Source organism: Pleurodeles waltl, chromosome 9 (assembly GCF_031143425.1).
Source record: "Pleurodeles waltl isolate 20211129_DDA chromosome 9, aPleWal1.hap1.20221129, whole genome shotgun sequence".
NCBI lineage: Eukaryota > Metazoa > Chordata > Amphibia > Caudata > Salamandridae > Pleurodeles > Pleurodeles waltl.
Genome location: NC_090448.1, coordinates 226,831,125 through 226,847,661, shown reverse-complemented (window position 1 = coordinate 226,847,661; position 16,537 = coordinate 226,831,125). Strand labels below are relative to the sequence as shown.

General features: G+C 43.6%; 1 protein-coding gene across 1 annotated transcript in view; it reads left to right on the top strand.

Annotated features, from left to right (window-relative positions):
- Positions 1 to 16,537, top strand: part of LMOD3 (leiomodin 3) — a 71,645-nt gene that overhangs the window by 34,040 nt on the left and 21,068 nt on the right. The window contains exon 2 of the mRNA XM_069206588.1: positions 4,760 to 6,364. Within this exon, the coding sequence (XP_069062689.1) occupies positions 4,760 to 6,364 (1,605 nt within the window). The remainder of the gene's footprint in view (positions 1 to 4,759; positions 6,365 to 16,537) is intronic.

Sequence of the window (16,537 nt, the reverse complement as noted above, 5' to 3'; positions counted from 1 at the left end):
TTGTTTTATTGCTATTTATTTCCAGGCCATGGTCCTTACAGAATAAGGCAGACTTCCCCAGGAGAGTGTTTAGTCCCGGTAGGGTTTTTGAAATAAGAAGAGTGTCATCAGCAAAGAACAGTTCCGGCACTTTAGACCCTGCCATTTCTGGGGAATCAATCTGACAATTCCTCAGATAACAAATGCACCCATCGATGAACAGCAGGGCTTTCACTGGGGGAACACAATAATTCACTAGACGTTTTTAGCATCAAACTGTAATAGTGTAACTGATTGGGTATGATCCCTGAGAAAGGGCCTAAACTGTACCAGTGTAATGCTATCAATAGCAGACACTTTGAATTGATCAATAAGTATGGAACGATCAACTGTGTCAAAAGTGGCCAACAGATCTAATAGGGTCATGGCACTTACAGGTCTCTGATCCAGTTCCTGTCTTAGGTTGCGCTTGACAGAGAGGAGGGCTGTTTCCATAACACGCCGGACACAAACCATTTTGAGAGTTTCCATGGATACTGACATTTTGAAGGTGGTTACACAGTCACTTGACTCTGCAGGCAATAATGATATGGGATGGACGTTTTTCGGATTAGAAGGATCTGAATTCTGTTTTTTGGGTATTGAGATACCTGTAGCAGCTTCCAGTGGTTGAGGAACTATGCCTTGTTCTAATGATGAGTTTAGGGTAGAGGAAAGAGGCTGTAAGATAATGCTTAGGAGTTGTTTGAAGTTCTGAAGTGGATAATGGTTGTGAAATGAGCCTGATTTTAGTTGGGGTAGTGATAGGGTTAGATCATCATAAATTATAATTGGGAAAGTTCGTGGTATAGGGGACAGAGTCCATGATTGCTAATGAAAAGTGTCTTTTTCCAATCTCTGTACATAAGAGATAATTTTTCTCAAAAAATAGTTATTTAGTTGATCGCAGATTTCCTGTGAGGAATTGAAATCTTGAGTTATTTTGGATGCTTAGGATAATTTGTTAAATATTAGAAAATCTGCTTTTTGTGAGCTGCTAGAAGTAATAATCTTACTACAAACCAGATTTTTATATTTTGCCATTTCATTTTTATATGCATATTTGTCTCCAATTTCATAGTTTCTTCACTGGTTATCGTAATTTGGTTTTGGTCTTTGTTAATTCATGTGTATATCACGCTGCCCGGCTTTTCTGTGATTAGATATTTGTTTGAAAGTTATGGGAGCATGTGTATTAGCTACAGTGGATATCACATAATTAAATGTCTTACTTTGTAACTCCATGCAACTATGAATAGTATAAGAGGTGTCCTCTAAGGTTTTGATCTGTTCTTCAGGAGGATTTCCAAGTTGATTAATTTTATGTGGCCTTCGCCATGAGTTGGCTTATGAATATTGTAAATCATATTTCGGAGATTTAATAGCTCTGAGAATATCTTATTGTTGGGAGGGGCCAGGCCATTGTCTGAAGAATAATTGAAATCTCCATTGACCAACTAGGAACAAGAAGGGATTAAGGCGCATAACTGCTCATAATACTCTGATGGGAAGAGCTTCAAATATGTAGGATCGCAGTAACTCAGTGATATTGTGATAGTGGAAGTTTTCAATGTCAATACTTTGAAAGGGTTTTGGTCTCTTTTAGAATAGTAACTGGCTGTGTAGATATTTATATTGTTTTAATTAATGACAGCCACCTCATCCCTGACTGTCTTGTCCAAGGAGAAAGCACCTGAAAATCAGGTTTCCGTAAGTAAGAAAATGTCTAACTTATTTTTTTATATCTGTGGCATGTTTATGTAAGGAACAAATCTTCATATAAACAATACTACAATCAATCAAGAAGCAATGAATTTAGAGCAGGGGCTGGGGCTGGTATTGTGACATGCAACCTCAGAATATGTTGTAAGACATGGTTGATTTGGCTTTAGGTCTGTTGCTTTGCTTTAGTGACTTCCTCTTCAAGAGAAACATTATCATTAGTGTTTTATCAAATAAATTGCCAATTTATATACACTTGTAATCGGGATGTATCAACAAATTATTTTATTTTATACCATATAATGCACAATTAATACATTCTCCACAGTGACTGTATTTTCATGGCATTATGAACAAGCTTGCACATGGCATGTGATGACAAAGAAGTCACCCATTGTGCTAAGATTAGAGAATCATAAGCTTAGACCTTAATTAGCTGTTGCACAGCCTGATTATACGGTTTCGTGCTAAAGATTATAGGATGTGCTCGAAAGTACAAATAGTTCTTAGTAGATGTGCAGTCATTTTCAGCGTTAAAAGCTCTTTCTCCAGGCTTTGGTCGAGGATTATTAAAGGGCGAGCCTTTAAATAATTGGAGGCAAGCTGGAAAGGAACTTGCAAGAGTAGTCAAAGTACTCTGGGATGAAGGTGCACAAAGAGATCGAGGCCTTAATTATGTCCTTGGCAGTAAAAAACACCTACTGCCACGGTGACGGCCGCCAAAAGACCGTCACTGTGGCTACCATCCGTCCACCAGATTATGACCACAGCCGGACTTCCGCCACAAGAAGGGCAGAAATCCAGCAGTGATCATACTGGCAGATGGTGGTAAGGTGGCCCTGCTACCACCAGCACCGCTACACCAGTAGACCGCTTCCAGACGTATCATGACTTGTGATACGGCCTGGCGGTGTTCTGCTGGCTGTAGCAGCGCCCCTTCCCATTCCCTGCTGGAAGATCACCTGGTAGAAGGTAAGTTGGGCTTCCGACAGGGGAGGGAGGTGGGGGGTGTTCTCTGTGTGTGTGTGGGGTTGTGTGCATGAATGTGTGAGTGTGTGTGTGAATGCGTCTGTGTGTGTGGTGTTTGCATGGGTGTATGGATGTGTGTGAATGCGTTTAAGAATGGTAATGTGAGTGCGTGTCTGCATGTCAGTGTGAATGTGTGTACGAATGTGGACAAGCATGACTGGATGTATGCGTGTATGAATGTGTTTATGCCAGTGTGAATGAGTGTGTGTCTGCGGGTGTGTACGTGTATTGGGGTGGCGGATCGGAAGGGGGGAGCGTGGATGAAGGCAGGGGCATTTGGGGAGTGCTGGGGGATGGGTGAGCCGCCTACCAATGACAGGCAAGGAATTCCCTGTCACCTGCAGGGCCTACCACCATGGTTTTCGTGGCATTGGTACGCCAACGCCACGAAAACCATGGTGGTAGACTGGTTAAAAAAGCCGCCGGCGGTACTAGAGCGGCCGCCGGGCTAGCGATTGATATCTCTGGCCCGGTGGCTGCTACCGCCTTGGCGGTCTGAATGGAGAAGTGGCAGTGTGGATGCAGCCAACCCGCTATTCTCATAATGTGACGGTATGTACCGCCTGCCTGTTGGCGGTACTGCCGCCACATTACCACTCACCGCCGGGGTCATAATGACCCCCTGAGTTCTTAGGGCTGTGCAAACTGACTGCCCCCTTAAACACTTAGGGCCATATTTATACTCTGTTTGCGCCCGATTTGCGTCGTTTTTTTTAACGCAAATTCGACGCAAAACGAACTCCATATTTATACTTTGGCGTTAGACGCATCTAGCGCCAAAGTTCATGGAGTTTGCGTCATTTTTTAGCGTGGACACCTACCTTGCGTTAATGATATGCAAGGTAGGCGTTCCTGTCTAAAAAATGACTCCCAGGTCTGTGCGCCTTATTTACACTCCCGTGCAAAAATGACGCACGGGAGTGGGCGGGTAAAAAAAAATGACATCTAGCCGCGTTAGCGTAATTTTTTAACGCCTGCTCAGGGCAGGCGTTAAGGGACCTGTGGGCTCGGAAGGAGCCCAGAGGTGCCCTCCCATGGCCCCAGGGACACCCCCTGCCACCCTTGCCCACCCCAGGAGGACGCCCAAGGATGGAGGGACCCACCCCTGGGACATTAAGGTAAGTGCTGGTAAGTATTTTTTTTTTTTTTTGTGGCATAGGGGGGCCTGATTTGTGCCCCCCTACATGCCACTATGCCCAATGACCATGCCCAGGAGACAAAAGTCCCCTGGGCATGGCCATTGGGCAAGGGGGCATGACTCCTGTCTTTGCTACGACAGGAGTCATGTTAATGGCATCTGGGCGTAAAAAAAAAATGGAGTAAATCGGGTTGAGGCGATAATTTTGCCTCAGCCTGACTTGCCCCATTTTTTTACGCCCAAGCTCCATTTTCCCCTACACCGGCGCTGCCTGGTGTGTGTCATTTTTTTTGACGCACACCACTCCGCAGCGTCGGCTAACGCCGGCTAACGTCATTGAATAAATACGGCGCCCGCATGGCGCTTCAGAATGGCGTTAGCCGGCGTTAAATTTTTTGACGCACAACTGCGTTGGCGCAGTTGTGCGTCGAAAAGTATAAATATGGCCCTTAGGACATACTTAGCTGAGATATAAGTTGAACATTTCCCAGTTCAATGTTAACCATTGCATATTGTACAATCACAAATCTTCTTCTTGAAGCAGGAAAGCAAGTCTAACATTCTGTAGCTTTTGTTCACCCTTTGAAATGAGCTTTTGACATTCCCAGTGGTCCAGGTGAGTCAAGAACATACTGATAACAATGATTAAGGTAAGACCCTAGAGAAGCTATAAGTGGAGTCTGACCAACAAAAAGCAAAGGACAGTGAAATAGAACCAGCAAGGTAAACAAATCAAAACAGACAACAGCTCATATTTATATGTATTTATTTTGATCACATCATATATGTCATAACAATAAATGGGAAAGATTAATATGAAATGTACTTCAACTCTTTACAATCTTTCTTTAGAAAAGTCTAGAAGATAAAGAAGAAATCCCCATTGAAAATGCCAAAGCGGTAATAAAGACCCAGGATCTAAATGGATCAACTGAAAGGAATATAGGAGGGAAAAAAGAAACTGAACTGGAAAATAAGTGTACCATGGAAAGGAGAAATGAAAATAAAGAAAATGAATCTCATTTCCTATCACAGCTCAATGTAGAAGATGCTGCTGCTTCAAGTGAAAAAGTGAATGTAACAACACCTTGTTTAGATAAAAACACAGAACCCGTAGTACACAATGAGTGCAAACAAAATGGGGATACAACTGAGAGCACAGAGATCGAGCAACATAGTCACAACAGGAAACACCAACAGATCGTTAGTGAAACCACAGAGCAAGTGGAAGAAAAGGAAATCAAAGAACCAAGCGAAAAGAAAATTTCAAAATTAAACCTGCCAAAGAAATTGGCATTGGACACAAGTTTCATTAAGATGAGTGCAAGGCCCTCAGGGAACCAAACCAATTTAGATGAATCACTGGAAGGTGTTCGGAAAAACGATCCTGCTCTGAAGGAAATCAACCTCAACAACATTGAAAATATCCCAAAGGAGATGCTAGTGAACTTTGTAAATGCCATGAAAAAGAACAAACATGTAAAAACCTTCAGCTTAGCCAACGTTGGAGCTGACGAAAATGTAGCATTCGCAATAGCCAATATGCTACGAGAAAATAGGAGCATCACCACTCTGAACATTGAGTCAAACTTCATCACAGGTAAAGGAATTGTAGCAATCATGAGATGTCTGCAGTTCAATGAGGTTTTAACTGAACTGCGGTTTCACAATCAGAGGCATATGTTAGGCCATCATGCAGAAATGGAGATTTCCCGACTCCTGAAGGCAAACAATACCTTGCTGAAGATTGGTTATCATTTTGAGCTGCCAGGTCCTAGAATGGTTGTTACCAATTTACTCACTCGAAATCTGGATAGACAAAGACAAAAACGGAAAGAGGATCAGAGGCAGCAGCAAGTGAAAGATGAAAATGAGATCATAGCTATGCTAGAAAATGGATATGGTCTGCCACCTGGATTGTGGGAAATGTTAGGTAGGCCTCAACCCAACTCTGGCCTTCAAAGTATTACAGAGGAGTCTATCTCCTTTGTTGCACCAACCAAGTATGAGAACAGAAAAATTGAGAAGACAAATACCATCCCTGAAAAGCAGAGCAGTGCAGGGGCTTCATCATTCACAGAGGTCAAACTGAATAAGATGAAACCAAAATCTATTTTCCAACAACACACAGAAACACCTCAAGCACCCAGTCTGCGTGATACAGTCACACTAAAGAGAGCCAAGCCAAAGTCTAGTATGAAGGATGATAAACTATCCTCATTATACACAGAATCACCACAGAAGCCCAGCCTCCGTGATACAGTCACATTACGGAGAACCACACCAAAGTCTCGTATGCCAGATGAGACAATATCTTCAGACAGAGCCAGCCTCCGCAATGTAATCAAGACTCTCAAACCGGTTCCAAGAAGACGACCGCCGCCCGTTGTTGAACTTACACCACGAGACCAGCTATTAAAAGACATTCGTCACAGTAATGTTGCATATCTGAAAGCTGTGAGTATATGTTCAAATGTATATATATCTTACTTATGTGTGTGTATGTAACATAGGAGTGCAAAGTCCTTGACAAACATTTGCTACACTGAGTAATGGCTGATGAAGAAATCCATGTACACACAGAGAAGATATTCAATAAGCAATAGTGGAAGCAATCTCCAAGAATAGTATGTCTGTTATCATTGCCAACGAGAAACACCACTTCAGTCCTTATTATGAGTGGCCAGTTAATAGCTATGGTTATTCCAGCCCGAGAGATACCATTAGTGCCCAGGGTGGTATCTCTGGGGTCAAAATACCACACATTAAGAGTTGGACCCTGAGGAGCGATTTAAGAATAGGGACTACTTAGACCACTCATATTTAATGCATCCAATCTCTTTTGATTCCTCTTTCCTTCCCAAATTTTCACTGAGAACGTTTGAGCAGCTGAAGTACCCAGGGAAACTATGTGCGCCTGCATTGTTTCTACATTACCCGTAATGCCAAAAGCCTGTCCCTCCTGTTTCTATTTATTTGGAAATTATAAGTATCTCATAATGAATGCTTTAGAGCCAAACAGGTGTCCATAGCGCATCCACTTTCAAGACGTGGACTGAGTGTATTTTGCACTCATGCAGACTTACAGTTCAACTAATTAACTCACAATTGATAATTACGTTATGCCTCTATGGGTGTGAACTGCCTTTGAAGCCATGTACTGTACTGGTCTGTGATTTTCAGCCCTCTACCAAACTGTTAAACATTCTAAGGGATGTAGATTAACCAACATGTCCTCACATAAGAATACTTTTACCACTTATTCCATACTCCCCATCACATTCCTTGCACTAAAACAAAATGTAGCCCCTCCTCCTAGCCTTGAGGATATAATAGATGGTCCTTCACCATGATGTCCTGTTTTGTCTGTCTGTGTGAAGCAGAGTATTCGCTGGGTGCTGAGTGCTGCCTTGTATTTAGCAAACTTTCCCTTGTCTCTGGTTTGCATTGTTTGCTTTGTTTGGGATGTGCTGTGGAGAGGTTCTGCTTCTGCAGTCCTCAATTGGTTTATCTATTCCTTATCAGGATGGGCCTTGATTGATTGATATCCCAAAGGCCTGCCATTTCCTCGTGTGGCTTATTGTGACCCACAAGAGGTGGGACACTCCTAACTGTGCTAGTCCCAGGTCTTACTATACTACTTCTGTTTTTGGTGTGTATCAAGGTTGGTAATTGTCCAGCTGTGTGGCATAGCCAACAACTTCCTCCCTGCAACCTAGTAAGTAACCTTCTGAGAGATTATCACTTCCTGGATGTCATGGGGAGGGATACAGCTGGTGAGAGCTGTAGGCCATCCTCTTTTACAGTGGACAAGTCCAGGACATTGTGTGTTTTTTTTTTTAACAAACTGGGAGTAATGATCTGCTGTGTAGAATGAATTCACCCTCTTCTCCTGCCTGCCTGTCTTCCTGATGGAGCCACTTCTTCTTCTTCTAGGTTGGGAAAAAGTGCAACGTCTGTGGAAACACTCCTGAGTGAGGAGTTGCTATGCAGGTCAATCCAAAGCCTCCCACAATGTCATTGTTTTGAGGCATCTTTGCCGAATATCACTGGCATTAAGAGCAGTAAGGCAGCTTACCTCTTGATCTTAAGACCATGGCCTTAACTCCTATGTTAGTGGCTGAGCCATTCCTGTAGAAGAAGCAAAACACCACATTGGTGCTGCTGCTCCTGCACTTATGTGACAAGTGTGTTTTTCTTCTATTAATGACTGATAAATTATTAATATTTGTCATTGCATTCCATATTTGGTTCCTTTCTCGAGGTACTGAGGAGTGTTGCAACAAGCTCTGAATATGCAATCTGGATTTTATTTGTTGATCGGTCTGCTGAGAACAAACTGTACAAAGTGAATACTCTATTATACACAATGAGTCCACTTTGACAATTATCTAACTAGTGCAGACTGTTTCCTAGGTATTCAATAGTAGTGTTTGCCCATGATGTCACATACAAATTATCAGACTCTTGAAACAGAAGCCTGGTGTTTGCTCTTGATTTCTTTTCTCTTCACAGTTATTCACATCTTTGTCTCGCATCGCTGTTTATGGGGCTGAGGTTTGGGCATTCTCTGTGGATCTTTCATTGGATATGGTGTTGTGGTTCCTGTCCTACTATGCTAAATTACATGATCCTGTTAAAAGTCTTCTCTTTTTTTATATGTAGCGTGTGCTGAGATTTGACACAGTGCTGTGAATAGCTGCTCTTTCTGGCTTGCTTGCATGCATGTTTGTGTCTTTAGGTATTTCTGCTCTTTTGTGTTTTCTGACATATACAGCTGATTGGAAGACTGTCTCTTTCATGATGGTGTACCATTGTCTATCCTCCATCAGGGATGTGCACACGCACAATTTCATACTTCTGATTGAAGGTTGCCTGGTCTAGGCTTGCTCTTGTGCTCTTCTTGTTCAAGTCTGACATATTTGTCCTTCTTTTTACCCAACACACTGGTGATGCTTCAACATTGGATTACATCCTATTTGGCCTACTGGCTGGAATGATCCTTAGCTGTTAGTCAATTGGTGCTGATTTTCTTATGGCTGGTATTATAAGACAGTTATGCGGTCAGTCTTCCCCTGTGATTCTTATTATGACTATTCACTGGAATACCCAATATTCAAACAGTGAGAAGGACACAGGTTGCTCCCTAGCATCTACTGGGTATTGGGATGAAAGGTGGGCATCAGTGCTGGGCTGGGCTTGGCAAACCAAAATTAGCCTTGGCAAAAATGTTCAAACCAGCCCCATGTTGTAGGAAGCCTCAACTAAAATGGGGGTGGGGGTTGGGTGAAGGTGCTCCATCATGTTCTGAAACCAGCTTCCTAGCCTACAGCCCGCCAGGAAAATACCAGAGTGACAGAATGGCCAGTCTACCCATGGGGTGGGGGAAGGTGACTTACAGGATCTTTGTGCCCTTGTGCATGTGGGGCTTGTAATGCCTCATGCTGCCATCTCCAAGGTTACTATGCTGGAAACTATGATCGTTCTTGCATCAGGATAGGTGGGGATCGACCTGTGGTGCTCTTCTTTGGGTGAGGATTGCCAAATGGTGGGATTTTGTTATTTGATGATATTTTGTAACAAACGTTTGTTATGCTGTTTTAGTGTGTCCCAGATTTTGCTGTTTTGAGAGATTCTGGGGGTCATTCTGACCCTGGCGGTTCGAGACCGCCAGGGCCATTCTGACCGCAAGCACCGCCAACAGGCTGGCGGTGCTTTTTTTCCCATTCCGACCGCAGCGGTAAAGCCGTCGTCGGACCGCCGGGGCCGGCGTTTTTTTCCGCCATTTCTGCCCCGGCGGCTATAATCCGCCAGGGCAGCGCTGCCCTGGGGATTATGACCCCCTTACCGCCAGCCTGTTTCTGGCGGTTTTCACCGCCAGGAAGAGGCTGGCGGTAAGGGGTGTCTTGGGGCCCCTGGGGGCCCCTGCACTGCCCATGCCACTGGGATGGGCAGTGCAGGGGCCCCCTAACAGGGCCCCGGCCTGCTTTTCACTGTCTGCATGGCAGACAGTGAAAAGCACGACGGGTGCAACTGCACCCGTCGCACGGCCGCAACACTGCCGGCTCCATTAGGAGCTGGCTCCTGTGTTGCGGCCTCATTCCCGCTGGGCCGGCAGGCGCTAACATAGTTAGCGCCCGCCGGCCCCGCGGGAATGTTGGAATGGGGGCCGCGTTATTGCGGCCGCACGGCGGCCGCTTGGCGGCAAGCTTGGAATCACCCCCTCTGTGTCTTTTCAATGTGACCTTCTCAGTTAGACGAGTATTTCACTCACAAACCACCTGTGGTCCATGTAAAATTATTAAGCCTCCGCTACCTCTGAATATACATTGAATAAGCATGGTCACTTCTAGAAATTGGACAAATAAATTGAGGCTGATGTTCCCTTGTGGCCCTATAGTTATTTGTTTCAGCCTTCTGATCCTTTACTTCATTTTCATATATTGATAACACTGCATTCTCAACTGTGGATGATATCAAGACTTCAAAGAAGGAGTTTACAGTGACAATGTTTTGTAGATATTCAATTAATGATTCATCAGCCATTAATTTTTCTTTCTAAGAAGTGCTTTGCAGCTTGTACTCCATCTAGGATCATGAGCTGTGCATAATGTTTGACTGAGTGCTGACGGTTATCAGTCAACAATTTGGCATTGCTGTTTATATTTTCCATGCTACACAGACTGTGATGAATGAGTTGGACCAAAGTGGCATTTTTCGGATTACTTACCAGTAATATTTATTTCACTCAGGACTAACTCTCTTCCTTGTTGCCCTTGGTTCACTCCCTTTATCCTTTGCTATCTGCATTCAGACATTGTGATATTTCTCAACTATTACAAAAAGGACTTCCTGGTAAAGTCATTTATGTACTCATCGCAAGGGGACTAGAATGATTGCCTATTTCTAAGACATGTCTCATTATGTAAAGATTGTTATGTAAAAAAGATAAGATTCAATGTAATAATGATTACCGGGAAGTAACTAGACAATATCCCTACGCAGTGCACAACTCGTATTTTGACCAAGCAAAATAAATAATTAAATAGTAGCCCTAATTTAAACAAATCATCCATCAAAGATTTTCTAAGTTGTCCACTAAAATGTCTCTTCATAATGTCAGTCTCAAGTATATAAATTAGAAAAGAACCATCCACTTCAAGCTAAAAAATCACAATTCTAGAAACATTTCTAAGAAATATATTTTGATCATATGGACTGGTAGAATTTCATAACTACTTACCTGAGAAGGAAGAACACCTGGCTCTATTAAAGGAGACACTAGCAAAAATGCGAAAAACTTTTCTGCATCAGTAACAATGTAACGTCAGTTTGATTTCCTCTGTATAACCTATTTCTGTAGATCTCATTTCTAACCTTTTTGTTAAGTTTTATCTTTTTTAAGCGAAACACCCAGCCTTTGAATTGCCTTCAACCTACATGAAATTGTAACAGACAAGGTTAAAGAAAGCATTGTTAAAATCTACTACAACTAGAGACTGCCTCCTATTGCTCTGTGATGTGGCTTCCTGTTTCAAAGATAGAAAGAAGCCTACAAACTGGAGGAAAATCTAAGTAAAGCAAATGCTTACAGAAAAGGTGTAAATCACAATAGAAAGAGTTTTTCAATGTTAAATCGTACATCTCTTGGGTAGTTCTCCAAGGTTTGCTTTCCCACCCACGGGTGGCACAGGTGAGCTTAGTTCAATGCACTAGCTTTAAATGTGAAGGACAGGTTTTTGCAGTCAGGCAGAACCTCACCTGATACATAGTGGAAGTGAAGTCATTGCGTTTGTGTTACTAACAATACCTAGAAAGGGATCAGGGGCACCATGATACCAGTAAACCTATTTCATTCTTCACAGTATCACACATATATTACTAAGAAGATCAGACACTTTTAACTAAAAGTATTTATTACAGCCGAGTGAAGCTACTTCCTAGTAAATCTCAAATAACCACAAAGGATATCATAAAGCAGCAAGAAAACATGCTGTAAATAAGAAGAATATAATGAACATTTCTAACATGGTTAAATGTCATCTGAAAGCTTAACACCCTAAAACCTACTTCTTTGTGCTACCTTAGGAGAGCAGATAGTAGAGTAACTTGCAGTCTAGAGCTTCTCAGGGAGAAGCGCCACACTGCATACCTTGTTAACAGCTCAGGTTGTCATTACCTGAAGATCGATCCGTAGAGGAAGATTTCCCTGCGAAAGGCAAATATGTGATGTGGTAGCCACCTTCCTCGGGCGCTCTGCTCTTATCTAGATCAGGCAACATGCATCATCTTCTCTGAGTGCCAGCAATAACCAAAATAAGATCGTCTTAGGAAGGTATCTTGCAGGATAATCTGGGGAGAAGGACCTCTCTACCTTAAATACTAAGGACCATATTTATACTTTTTTAGCAGCGCATTTGCGTCATTATTTTGACGCACAAGCAGCGCACACCTACAAAATACAATTGTATTTTGTTAGTTAGCGCCAATTTTGCGTCAAAAAACGACGCAAATGCGGCACTAATAAAGTATAAATATGGTCCTAAATATTATGAGGGTTGAAAATCTCTGACATCATTTTAGGAATGTGCTACATAAATAGGATACAGACATCAGAGAAAGGGTTCTATCTTTAAGAAAACGGGAGACGAGGGGAAGTCAGTTTGGACTACATCTCTTTGACACCTCTTTGATGAATTATGTAGGGATGTTTTTGGATGACATATTGAAAAGGGAACACTTGTTCCAGAGTGAGGGGGTCATTACAACTCCAGCAGTCGGTGGTAATATGGAGGAAATTACTGCCAACAGGCTGGTGGTATTTTCCTCCATATTATGACATCGGCGGTTTGGCTGAAGCCAACCCGCCAATGTACCACACCGACCATCACGGCAGTAACGGCCGCCGGGCTGGAGACATCAATCTCCAGCCTGGCAGCCGTCACTGTACCGCCTGCGGGATTATGACCCCGCCTACCGCCATGGTTTTTGTGGCTTCCTTACCGCCACAAAAATGGCGGTAGGCACTATCAGTGACAGGAAATCCTTTCCCTGACACTGATAGGGGTCTTGCCCACCACCCTCCCCCTCCACAGGTTCCCCCCTCACCCCGTTCCTCTGCAGACTTCCCCTTCATACACACCCCTCCCTGAACACACGCACACCTGCATACATCCACCCATTCCCACATTCATCCATGCATGCATACATCCATTCACACACACATCCGCACAAACTTACATACATCCACACAGACACACATTCACACAACTCAACATACACGCACTCACACCCCCAAACATGCACACACATACAACACGCAACACACACCTGCAAACACGCACGCACAGACATACACAATCACCCCCACACACAAACACAACCCTCTCACCCCCTCTCCCCTGTCGGAGCACCCTCTTACCTTTGAGTAGAGGGTCCTCCGTCAGGAGACGGGGCGCTGCTGCCAGCAGCAGCTTCCGCCAGCAGAACACCACCATGCCGTATTAATTATCATAAGCGCCACCGTACCGCCATCCGCCGGCATGACCACAGCCGGATTTCCACCATCCTTCTGGCGGAAGTCCGTCTGTGGTCATATTATGGCGGACGGCTGGTAGCCGCGGCGACGGTCTTTTGGTGACCATTGCCAGTGGCGGTAGGCGTTTTTTACTGCCAATGTCATAATGAGGGCCAGAGTGTCTCATCAGGTGTTATAGCTAGGTCATTATTGAAATAACTTTACACTCATTTCTCTGAATGATAAGGGTGGGTGACATTCATGTTATTATTGTTTATACCAGTATGATAGTGAGTAAGGAGAATCTGGGAGAAGTGTTCTCCAACATGGGAGTTGAGGGCCTGACCAGAATGAAGTTTGACCTTAGGAACTTTATGTCAAATCTAGCAGAATTTAAACCATTAATAGTAAGAAGAAATATTTTTATAAAACTGCACTTCTCTAATTAAAGTGATGAAAACCTCAGAATTCTCGCTGTGTGTCTCAATTAAATGACTTGGTATTTCAGTTACAAACTATCTAGACTATATACGAAAGAAGATTCCGGGCCACATTACGAGTTTGACGTCAGAAGACCGCCAGTTCGGTTTTCCGCCCGCTGGCCCTATTATGAATTTTCCGCTGGCCCAGCGGGAAACTAACCACAACATTACGAGCCGGCGTCAATGTTGCGGTGAGTCGGGTGCAGCAGCAGCACCCGTTGCGCTTTTCACTGCCTGTAATTCTGGCAGTGAAAAGCGTGACAGGGCTGCCCCTAGGAGCCAAGTGCATGGGCAGTACAGGGGGCCCCACGGGGCCCCTGGCACCCCGTCTCCACCATGCAAATCCTGGCGGACACGGGAGTTGTAATTCTGTAATGCTTGCAGTGCTGCTCTGGTGCATTAAGGCAGCTGGCAGTGCCAGGCCGTCGGCTGGCAAAAATGTGTCAGCAGTCGGACCGTGGTCCTTTCACCACGGTCATAATGTGGCTGTCAGACCACTGCATTGGCGGCGGTTCGACCGCCACAGCGAGTCTGGCGGTCCTAGGACCACCAGATTCGTAATGAGGGCCTCAATGTCCATTATGATCATCTTTCATCACTCACTAGCAAGGGAGTAGCCAGAAAAATAAAATACTCCCCAGTTTGACCAATATATAGCATTATATGCACAAGTAAAGAGAGTGATTCCAACTCCTACTTTGAGGTGTCATGGGAATTGTACCCCTGAGGAAAAGTTGCAAAAATTGGTGCAAAAATAATAATAGCACAGAAAGGCTAAAATAATTAGGTCAAATACTACAAATTAACCAATACTGGCCTATGTCTCTTATTCATCCTTTCCATCTTCTTTTTTTTACTTTTATGCTTCTTTCCTTCCTTCTTTCCATCATCTTTCCTCTGTTTGTATCCCTATTTCCTTCTTTCTTTCCATCTATATTATTTTGTCTATTCTTCTATCATTCCATCTGACCTTTTCTAGCATTCCATCCCTCTTCATATCCCTTTAATCTTATCTCGCCCATATTGTTTCTTCACACCTTTGTATATTTTGTTTTTGTGTTTCTTCCATTAGTTAATTATTTTGCCTCTTCTTTCCTTCAGTTGCCCATCCTTTCGTCTCACATTTCTTCTTTATTGCAATATATTTTTCTGTTTTCCTTCGTTTTCTTCTTTCATTGTTCTTCTTTTTTTTGTTGTTCCTTCCATTTCTGCTTTCCACCCTCAATCTTTCTTTTCTTTTTCCTTCCTTTTTCAGCCTGTACATATTTTTCCTTATTTCCTGTATTTGTTTCTACCCTTCCCTTCATGCTTCTCTTGCCTTCCTTCTTTCATTATTTGCATTTTACTTTTTTACCTAATGCTGTCTCACTACACTTGCCTCTATCTTATTTTTTTTCTTTGCCATTTTAATATTTTTTCTTTCTCTGTCACCCTTTCTCCTGAGTTGCGCTGACCTGCAAGCCCAAGATAAAAGTTAAGTCTAATCATAAAACAATTGAACCTGCTCCTGTAGCACCACCACTCAAACTGGTATAGCGGGTGGTTAACTACGCCCTTGCTCACCTGATTCTGGGCAGTGTACTAGTAGGTAATCCAAAGGATGGTAATAAAAACATGTTGCAGCCTTTGCCTATCTAGATCAAAGAAAGGTAGTGTAAAACTATTATGTAATAACCCCGAATTCCCTGATCAGATGATCAGTCTGAGTAACCTCCCCTGTACCAACAAATTCCAACTGACCAGTCAAAAGTTGTCTCCAGCGGATACAATTGTAGTTTGTGGAATTTTCCTCATTGACTAATCAAATGGACTACTAATGGTCAGCAAAATAAATGAGGTAGAATACCAATCAACACTTAAACTAACAGAAACATTTAAAGATCATGTTTAGAATGAAACTAGAGCAAACGTGAATATCCACCACTGAATATAGAACATTCCAACAGAAACCCCAGTATCCCCAACAATTTCTGAAGTGCTGTGATATGGATTTAAACAACAATGTACTTTCAATTCACTGTCATAGACCCTCATGAAGACCGAAGCCGCGGGCGCTGAAATACCGCCAGTTCTGGCAGTCTTAAGACTGCCCTAATACAACTGATCTCTGAATTCCACCTGAAATTGGGTGGAATTCTGAGACCAGTCGTGCTGGCGGTTGGCAGTGCAGAGGCAGTACCACCACCGGTACCATCACGCCAAAAAGAGACCGCACACCGTATTACAACCCGTAATACGGTGTGGTGGTGTCCAGATGGCAAAGCGCTGCCGGCAGTTGAAGCGCCAGGACATGTCCCTTCCCGGACGACCTCCTCAACGGGGGATGTAAGTGGATCGTCAGACAGGGGTGTGTGTGTGTGTGTGTGTGTGTGTGTGCGTGTGAATGTTGTGAATGCAGGGGGAGTGTTTGTGAGTGCGTGTTTGCGTGAGTGAGCAATTGGATGTGGAAAGGGAGGGGGTAAGTGTTTGTGTCAGTGGATGGGGAGAGTGGTTGAGTGCGTGTATGCAGTGCAGGGGGGGTGTGAATGTGTGTATGCGCTTGGGGGAGTGAATGCATGTGTGAGTGCGGTGTTTGTGTATGTTTGTCAGTCTGAATGGGTGTGTATGTCACATTTGCTTGGATGAGTGGGG